The sequence below is a fragment of the Macadamia integrifolia genome, chromosome 8 (genome assembly GCF_013358625.1).
Source record: "Macadamia integrifolia cultivar HAES 741 chromosome 8, SCU_Mint_v3, whole genome shotgun sequence".
NCBI classification, from domain to species: domain Eukaryota; kingdom Viridiplantae; phylum Streptophyta; class Magnoliopsida; order Proteales; family Proteaceae; genus Macadamia; species Macadamia integrifolia.
In genome coordinates, this window is record NC_056564.1 from 3,780,726 (window position 1) to 3,790,964 (window position 10,239).

Sequence of the window (10,239 nt, forward strand, 5' to 3'; positions counted from 1 at the left end):
GTATGCTCATGTGCAACGGAGACCTATGGAGGCCCCAGTAAGGAAGAGTGATCAAATTCATTTGGAGGGAACTAGAAAATGTAGGGGAAAACTAAAGATGACTATTAACGAAGTGGTGCGAAACGATATAAAAACTGTAGGGCTTTACTCTAGTATGACTTCAGATAGAATTACGTGGATGACAATGACTTGTGTTGCCGACTCCCTATAGGGGATGTTCCCATGATGCGTCTTTGTATAATGTTGTACTTATTCTTTTATCCTCAAATCTCTTTAGCCGCTCCTTTATGCTTATTTACTTTTATTTATTGGATCCATGTAGTCGACCCCATTCAGTTGGGATAAAATTATGATTGTTATTGTTATTGATATTGGCTTTGATCGATACCATGATCGTTACACTGTCTTGGTTCCATCACGGTGACTCGTCCTGTTATTTGTTTATTTGTTATCTTTTTTCTTTTTCTGATAAAACTTAAAAGCGTTTCCTTCGTAGAGAAGAAATCATTCGTCGATAATTCAAAATTCAAATTGGGGTGAGCTGTCCAACGGGAAGAAGAGATTTTGTCATTTTTGAAACGTTATAGAAAAAAGAAAAAGGTGTGTGCATTTATGCAACGCGGCAACGGATAGTCGGATATGTGTCAAATGACATAAGCCCTAGACCCTAGAGTTTGGGGGAACAGGTAAGGCTAGCCATGGACCCGATCCAATTAGTATGGGAAAACGAACACCAAAGTCGTAACTACCAGACAGCTCTAAAAACATCGGGGGAGACCGAGAAGATGACCGCCTGAACCCTTCCTCACCATTAATATAGAGATTGTAAAATCCAAATTGCAAAGTTCCCTACTTCCCTCTATCGCTCTCTCATCTTTCTTCGCCGAACACTCACATGTATGTATGTGTTCTGATCTTTTTTGATAAACCTTGAAACTAGGTCACCATTTCTTCTTCTGTATCCTTGTCTATCACTTCCTCTGCAAGTAAAAATAAAATTGGAAGAGATTAGATTGTCAAAGTGAAGTCACAGCTATAGACGCATTGACGCGCTCTCTCTCCCCGTTGTTTTTGCCCTAAAAAGAGGTGCTAATGTCGTGGTTGAGATCCGCGGTGAGCAAAGCCGTCGAGGTCGGCGGCAAGAACAACCTCACTCGCACCGTCAGGAGCTATGCCGATTCCGTTGTCCAACATGCCGGTCAAGCTGTTGCTGAGGGCGCTAAGATTCTTCAAGATCACATTGTAATTTCCAGCACCCTCTCTCTCTCTCTCATGAAGAATCCTCCAGGGTTTTGTTCGAGCTGGCTTGCCCAATTGTTGTTATTTGCCATGCACTATAGATTAATCAGCATTAGAAATCATGCATGGTTAATTTTTTGTTTCCATGAATATAAATACACTTGTCATGGTTTAGATCACTATGCCTGCCGGTAGCCGATATCAGCTGCCATTGCTCTTTAGCAGCATTTTTTTTTTTTTTTTTTTTTTGGTAGGACTTTAGCAGCATTCACTGGTCGGTTGTTTACGTCTTTTGTCATTAATTGTGGGCAATTTTTTCAATATCCTATGTAATTTCCTAAAATTTTGCAGGGCGTAAGGAATTTCAAGAGCCTTAGTCATACTATGAAGAGATTGGAAGAAGTTTCTGTTTCTTGCAGGGGACTAGAAAGAATTTACTTATTGAGAAGATGGTTAGTTGCATTGAAAGAGTGTGATGGACAATATGGAGACTCTCATAATGATAAGGAAAAAGTTCTTGAGCAACATCTGGATTCGGATGAACCCAAAGATTCTGCAAGAAGTCCTTTGGTGAGCTATAATCCACTTGCTCTTTGTTATTACTCTTTCCACTTAAAGTTGTTTGTATGCTGTTGTTGGATTCCTGGTAAGTTACTAGAGCTTCTTACTATTGTAGTCCACTTGTATTATTGGATGGAATTATTGTAACCCACACAGGTGGTTAATGCCAAATTCATCATCTGAAGCAGTTTGATCTTCTGGTTGCTAAATTTTTTTGGTGTAAAGTAAAGTTGGTTATTTTTTTGTAACGGATGGAAAATTTTGTAGGGATCAAACCTGTGGTTAAGAGCTCGATGTACTGTGAGTCTGTAACCGAACAAATTCCATGACAATGTATTCCTAAATCTAGTATCTGCCGAGTCATTTAAGCTCACGTTCTTTATTTACCAAAAAAGAAGAAGAAAGGGTGAGGGACTCTTGTTTTCTCCTATAAATTGTAGGTTTTTTCTTTAGGTGCTCTGTTGTGGATGGACTACTATGCTACACAAACTAAAATAGTAAAATCATAGTTATCAAACTTGGCCACTTGGGCCAGGTTAGGTTTTAGGGTTTGTGGTTGAGCCTTCACCTACCCATTAGGACAGTTTGAGGATCTTTGATTCATTCTCGTAGGCTATGCTATTTCAACCGTATGATTTCATTAGTGTGAATAACTGAGTCGGGCATTCTAAAATTCATTTTATTTAATTATTTCCTCCCTGCCGTCAAGCCTTAACCTGTGGTTTTCTGGGAAGGATCTACTGCAACAAGCACCTGTGTTGCGACCTTGATTTGGTTCTGCCATTGAGAAAGGGTTGGAATCTGAAGAGAATTCTGCATCGACTGACATCATCACCTTTCTCTGTTACCATGGCTTCCTCTGTTACATGCACAAAGAGAGTAGTAGGACTTTCATAGTGTGGGATCAAATGAAAGGACATGGTCCGAAGACAAAGAGATAGGGTTATATATGAAGGGGAAAGGCTAATGTATGTAAACATGTATACCTCACTATAGGAAATGTGGGTCCCAGTTTATCTGGTGGTTTGAACCATTGACCTGGGAACTAGTCCCTTGTCTAGATTGATTTCCTGTTGGGCCAAATGATTGACTAATATAAAACTCATTCAGTGTGAAGATTCAAGGTTTGGCCTGCTTCTCCAATAGGTTTAATATAATTGCTTCAGAATCTTAAAATGATATCAAGTACTTTTGAAGGGTTTGTTGTGTTAATGTGTTAGGATGTGGGGTTTGGCCATGGCTTTGTTTCATTTTCATTCCTGTCCCGTTTGTCCTTTGGTTGTATATTTCTATATTTCTGTTGTTGCTGATTAAAAGAAAGGATATTGGGTCATGTTTGATGTGGAGATGCATGAGGACATGGAAGATGCCATTTTATTATATCAAATTGTCATGCAGATGTAGAAGACTGAATGACTTGTCCTGTATTTCTCACTTTCTTTGGGTTTATGAATGATGAATCAGGATGAGCTCCTCATATATATTTTTTTTTTAATCATTGAAGCAAATTATAGGGTAGTCTTGTAAGGGTCATTTGATTGCAACCCTGGCTGTAAACCATACAAAATTCATTTTGATGATTCCTCTGTAGGATTGTTAAGTCTTGACCCATTGCCAACCTGATTGGTTTGCCTATGTTGAGGTTTGGCACAATCCAGACCATTTAAAATTGAGTGAGGTTCAGACCTTCAGATTGAGTGTGTCCTAACTGGACCTGGATTCTGCACCACCTAACTTGTTGCTGCCCATGCTCTTTAGAAAGATGGATTGCCACTTTACATTCCAGAATATTTCTTTCTTTCTTTCATTGTCCATTTTTACTTTTCTGATGTCAAATTTGTTCCATTTATTTAATTGTGTTTCACATCATTAGTGTTTTATGTTCTTTCTGTTGTTTATTCAGACTTTGAATTTAAAGGACTTACTTGAATTTTTGTGCACTTCTATATTCATGTTCCTTATTTTTTTCCCCTTCATTTTATATAGGTTATGTATTATGATTCTGATTTGGGAGGTGAACCTCTGAACTTCCGTGATGTATTCCTTCATAGTCATGCTCTTGAAGGCATAACGTTGTCTATGGTGAGTTATATGGGTGCTAATGATTTATTTTAGCATACTTAGCATTTTATTTTGTTCATTTTTTTAACTTGGGATGACTTGTGTTCGGATGCATTGAAAGTTTATTCCGCATGATCTGTGAAACTTGCACTGATATTAAGCAAGAGCTTTGTCTTGGAATATTGGAGAAATTGTTATGAAATTTAATTCTTGTATATCTTCTTTTGAGTTAAATATCTTCTTTATCATTAGATGTAGAGGTTGAGCTAGACAAATTGTAATCTGAGAATTAGAATAGCAATATGGGGTTTTTAACATGGCAAAAGCTTGACCAGATCATGATAGGTAGTTGAGCCCTTGATTTTCTATGGCTGAAAATCAAGCAAAAGCCAAGAATAAACCATAAAATGATGCCAACAGATCTGCTTCTCCTAGAAAAATGTGTAGGTTCTACAATGAATAAACAGTATATAAAGAAGACTACTCCTAAATTGAATGATTCAAATACCCCAACTTACACTTCCAAAATAGGGGTATACTTTATGCAAGTAACAAGTAACTTAAAGAACCACTAAAGGACAGAAAACAACTTACACCACTTTATAAACAGGAATATTTATGTTGCTAAGTGAAATAGATAAATAAACTAACCTCTAGAAATGATTGGCCTAATTGAGACACGACTTGGCTTTCAAGAAGTCTATATGGAGTAGACTGCTAGCTATTGGTTTTGGATGGAATCTGGTCCTATAGACCAATAGGGCAGCAGCTGAGGGGGAGACATAAAAAAGAGAGAAAAAACTGAGAGATATGGTGCCTCAGCTGCTGTCAGCTGAGTGCTCTGGATAGAGAAGGCTGCTGTTGCAGCTTCTACATCAGTGTTTGGTAGGGCTCTACACTTTCTTTACCTTTTTTTTTTCTTGGGAGGGGCTCATTTGTTTATTGATGATAAATTAGTTGAGGGTTGCATTTATATATGATTTTAATATGCTGATGTGTTCGAGCTCAGCTAAAATTTGACATCCAATTCTTTAGTGAATCTCTTTCTTTCCAATGAACCGTTATTCACTGATGCTATTTAAGGCACCACGGGTTTGCAGTCTTACCTATTCTGTTTATTCTCTCTGACAACCATTCCTGAAACTTGCAAAAACACCCAAACTTCAACCCCCCCACCCCCCAAAAAAAAAAAAAAAAAAAAAAAGCCACACACACACACACACTACTCTCATGAGGACATTTGACATTGTTAATTTGGAAACACATGGATGTATTTGCACCAATCTCCCTTCCCTGCTAAGTTCTTAAGATGCTAGAAAGCCAAATGCTGAAGCCCTCCAAATGGCCACAACCATCTTCCTTTGTTAGCAATGAATAAAACATTCTTCTGCTCAAATTTTCTACCTCCGCTGTTCACTTTTATGATCTCAGGGCTTTTCAATTCACCAATTCGATGAAGGCCTTTGTTTTCCTGCCTTCTTGCCTCATTTCAATGCGCTTGTGGGTAACGATGCATTCTATTCCCAGTGGTGTCCTTTGTCACACAAGTATGCTTGCCTAGGATAGGAAATCCTTCAACTCATTCAGCTCAGCTATCATTGACTGCCCAATTGTTTTACATTGTCATTATTGTGTATGGTATGTTTAGCATTTTCTATATTTGGACTGAACCATCGGATGTTGAATGCTGGGTTTGGGCTAGATGGCGCTTGGTCTGTTTTAAAACATTAAGCCGATTTCTTCATGTTTTAGGAAGTTGAATATTGATGCACCTATTTTTAAGAACTAGGTTTCGTTTATTTGAATCTATCTATTTTAATTTGTGGAAGTGTTTGTTTTCTGTTAAGGTGCTTCACATTTCTCTGTTAAACATGGTTTTAGGGAACAGGATCGGGATTACATTGCCAGTATCAGTTGAGTCTTATTGGGATTGACCAGGATCTATACTGATTTGACTTGGCGATCCCCCTAGAATTTGGTTTTAACAGAAAAATCCCTATTTCCTAACTTGGCTGGGTTGACTTAATATGGGATTTAGATCGACCGTGGGTGATCTGATCCCAGAGTCCGAGTACTGAATCCTTGTTGTTGATGTTTCAGTTTTTGACTTTTTGTACTAGGTTATATGATTATACTGTCAATTGTTGTTTGTAAATGATAATTTTAAACTATTTTATTCAAAATTTGGATGTGAATTGTTGTTGTTTGCCATGGATTCCAGTAGCACTATTGGATTTTTGATTTGGGCTTTGAACTTGCTGATCATGGAGGTTGACTCTTTTCTATGTCTCAGATTCTTGAAGCACCAGATGAGGAAGAGGTTTCTCTACTTCTGGAGATATTTAGGTGAACATGTTACCCTTCTGTTTTTTCCCCCTTGCATGCAATGCAGGATTCTTTCACTTTTCACATAGCAGTTGGGCTGTTGTCTGATTAACTGGTGGCTTCTATATAGCTCTTGATCTCCTTCATTGAGAATTGAGATTAATAGAGCTGCAGAAGAGGTAGTAGGTGATCAGATAGAATTATTTTAAGAAAAATTCAGGTACTGCAGGAGTGCAGGGGGTAGGGGTGAGGGTGGGGAGGAGTGGGAGTAGGAGTGGTAGGAGGATGGAGGAGACGTTGCTATACAAGAAAATGATATATTTTACAATTAATATCGAACGGATGTCATTTCCAAATGCAAATGGTTGTGGTATGATATTAAAATCAAAAGCTGAACAGTGATGCATGGATTGTTTATTTCAGAGCCATTGATGTTGCATGGAACACTGGCCACCAGCCTACTGGTAATTACTAAATACTTAAAAACACACTGAAGCTAGAACTGAGAAAATGAACAGAAACAAATTCATCTTGGACTACTTCCATCCTTCGATGTACTATGAAATGCCACTCTAACAGCCTAGCTACTTATTTAGACAAAAGCTAACACTCTGGAGTCATGCCTAAGGTACTCATATACTCCCAAGCTTATCAAGATTTATTTCTTTGTAATTTTATTTCCTATCCATTGTAGGACTGATTGTCAATAGGTAGAACAACACCTACTTCACATGTTCCAAGTGTGATGCCTCAAAGCCAATTTTCACCACACTTTTAAAGTGCAATGAAATCCATGTCTCTGAATTGTAACTCCTCATGCTTGCAAGTGGGAAAAACTTCTATCCCTATTTGACACACTTAACTTTGGATGATGGGATAGGATAATTGTTGCAGTTACAAAATACAAGAGATGAATAACTTGATTCAAGAATATGGTTGAAGTTTCCTAAAGCTATTGGGAGTCCAAGTTTCAGTCTTGGTTGTGTGGCTATTTTGTTTTTTATTCTTTTAATTTTTATTTTATGATTGCAATTAGAGTTCATTTTCCTGGCTGGATTAGGAATTATTAGATTAGTCCATATTTGATTCCTTGTTAGAGTCCTTGGTGCATTAGGACTTTCATTACAGCAGGTTGATAGTGTTAGAAGTAATTTAGTTGCTTCGTAATTCTGTTTTCAGTTTCAATCCAGGATTGGGTCTTAGTCAGCCAATTCCAGTACTGATTGGTCCTTCCATAATCTTATAAATAAGGTTTAAGGCTCAGTCTCCCCCATGATTAGAAATAATAGAGTTCTTCAGTTTTTTCAAGCTCTGTGGATTCAGACTTTCAGATCCACATGAGTGGACTCTCAGTTATCTTGGTGGATTCCAAGGTGGGTAATGTGATATTGAATTAAGGGATTAAAACAGTTCGAAACAAAATCAAAATCAGAGAGCAAAAGTCCAGATTAGGGAGAAAACTTATATAGCAGAATCTAACCAACAGATGGACCTGAAAATCAGGTCGAGTTCTCCTTTCTGGAGAGGGAACCTCTGCTGAAAATTTCCCTCTGTGGGTAGATCTGATTTTACGGCGAAATCCTAGTGACAATAGGACAAGGATATATCAGTCAAATCACAAATCATAATGTTAATCAAGCAGCTGAATTATGTCTCCAATAAGAACTGATATTATGGTATAAATAAATTTCAGAAGAATTAAATCAACAGAATATGGAAATCGAATTCAGCAATTAAAGAACAAAAGCAATCCTACTTGAAGTAGCTCCACTAACCAGCCAACATATTTTAATTCTGAAAACAGAATAAGAGCACTGAAAGAATCGATTGGTTTATTCTGTGAACAGATTGCAAATCAGCTATGAATTTCACCTTCAAATCAGCAAATCCTATTAGGGATAGGACCTAAGAATTGCAGACAGCAGTAATGGCAGAACTGCAGTGAAATCTCAACAGAAAACGATACCTCTAATGAAAGAATGGATAAGAGAGTGAGAGAATGGCACCCGGGTTTCCCACTGCAAGGTGCTTGGTTGAATCAAACGCCAGCCGAACCTTGATCAGACACAAGTAGACCTCTATACATGGAAGAGATCAGCAGCGGCTTTTAAAAATCAAATCGTGTGCCGAAAATAGCCCCACACTTTCCTTTTTTTGATAACCATAAAGTAGAGTTAGAGTTGCGCTGGAAAACCCCCTAGCCGAGACCAATTACAGGTTCCTTTTAAAGTCTGACAGATTCTTCTTAAAACAATAAAGAAATATGTAACAACCACGGGGTCAGCTGGGTCTTAAAACAAGGAATGCGCCACACTAGGCTTGGCCCGTCATGCGGTAGGTCTTCAGTTGAATCAGTTCTATATCAGTTCTCCCCGGCTTGGAAACATTCATTTCGGATGTGAGGGTGAATGACATAGTGTTCTTCATATAAACCCGGTCGAGGTGTTTGAAATCATAATCATGGATCCAAGTGCAGTCATTTTGTGGATGGCCTTTCCATTTGACGAGGAAAGCGTGTTTACCGGTTCCAGAACAAGTTGTCTTGTTAGTGTCATCTAGGACCTCTTCTGTCTCATCTATATGTGGGACACCTTCATCTGAGTGATGTCCTACATATAGATGTAGATCAATCACATTGAAAATATTGCTTATGGTCATATTATTAGTCAATTTGAGCACAGCATTTGGTTCCACTCATTTCAGCACTTTGTAGGGGCCCATCTTCCTCAGGTGGAGTTCAGTATTAACGCCAAGTTGAAATCCCACGAGATCAACATGAACCATCACTATATCCCCAGTTTGAACTTTGAACTCCACATATCGTCGATGATGATTAGCTGTAGCCTTATACACATCAATGCTCAAAGCTATCCATTGTTGAACATCTGCATGCACCTTGGTAATATGGCATAAGAACTTATCAGCTTCAAGGCTGATTCGAGCTTGGGGTGGAAGTGGAATAAGATCAATAGGTCGTCGAGGCTGAATTCCAAGAAGTATTTCAAATGGAGTACGTTTCATTATCTGTTCATTGAGCTATTGTATACAATTTCAGCAATGTCGAGGATGGCTGGCCATGTCTTCTCATAATCTCGAACAAGACACATTAACGAGTTTCCCAAACTTCTGTTTACTACTTCTGTCTGTCCATCCGTTTGTAGGTGAAATGCGGTTGAAAATTACAATTTGGTAATAGTTTTCCACTACAATGTCTTCCAAAAGTAGCTCATCACGATAAGAGACAATGGTTTTTGGTAGCCCATGTATTCACACTACTTCTTTGAAGAATATTTGGCAATGTGATAAAACTTCAAAATTCTTGTGACAAGGCAGAAAATGGTATTATGACATAAGGGTGTTGTACTAAGTTTACAGAACTGCGATTTCCGCCTAATTTGTGACTTAACTGGGTTGTCATGGAAAACTTTGGAAACCCAAGGATCATTCTAGCCTTCAGGTAAGTTAATTTGAAACCGACAACCATCTATACTCTTGGGAACAAATTTCTGTCGATTGAGAACAATGAAAATCAGTCCTTATCAATGTGGTGTTTTCTAAGCTGGCATAAATTTTGAACAAATATGTTTCTTGAATCATTAAATTATATGTTGTGAAAAGCATGAGCTGTGTTCTCTCCTAGTATGCCTGCTTTAAAATGATGAAGGGATTTCTTATTAATGATTTAGTTATGTATTTGCTGCTACTTAGCCCACTATTGCTCACAGCCAAGAGTCAAGATTTTGAAGTGGTCATGAATCAGTGCTGGGTTCTATTTGACGTATCTGAGTTGATTGTGGTCCATTAATTGTTGCAGTTATGAGGACAAATGTGCTTTTAGTGAGAGAGACCTATTCTCCTGAATGCAAAAAGGTTGTGCTTCTTGGTGTCGATAGGAATCAAGAATGCTACTAATTCTCCTTCTATTTTGACTGCTTTCAGCCTGTGCCTCACTGGAGGAAAGGAAGTTCACAATGCGATAGTGAGCAGCATACAGGATTTAGCAAAAGTTTTCTCAGGCTACCAAGATGAAGTATTGGTATATATACATTAAGA

At 38.1% G+C, this 10,239-nt stretch overlaps 1 protein-coding gene across 1 annotated transcript; it reads left to right on the forward strand.

The window, feature by feature from the left end:
• Positions 1-637: 637 nt before the first annotated feature.
• On the forward strand, positions 638-10,222 carry LOC122086135 (the record flags this gene model as incomplete). The annotated part of the gene is given in 5 exon segments (XM_042654849.1): positions 638-1,242; positions 1,591-1,809; positions 3,787-3,882; positions 6,155-6,207; positions 10,126-10,222. Coding segments are annotated over 5 exon segments (615 nt in total), but the record flags the coding sequence as incomplete, so codon positions are not given.
• Between the last annotated feature and the right edge of the window lie 17 nt (positions 10,223-10,239).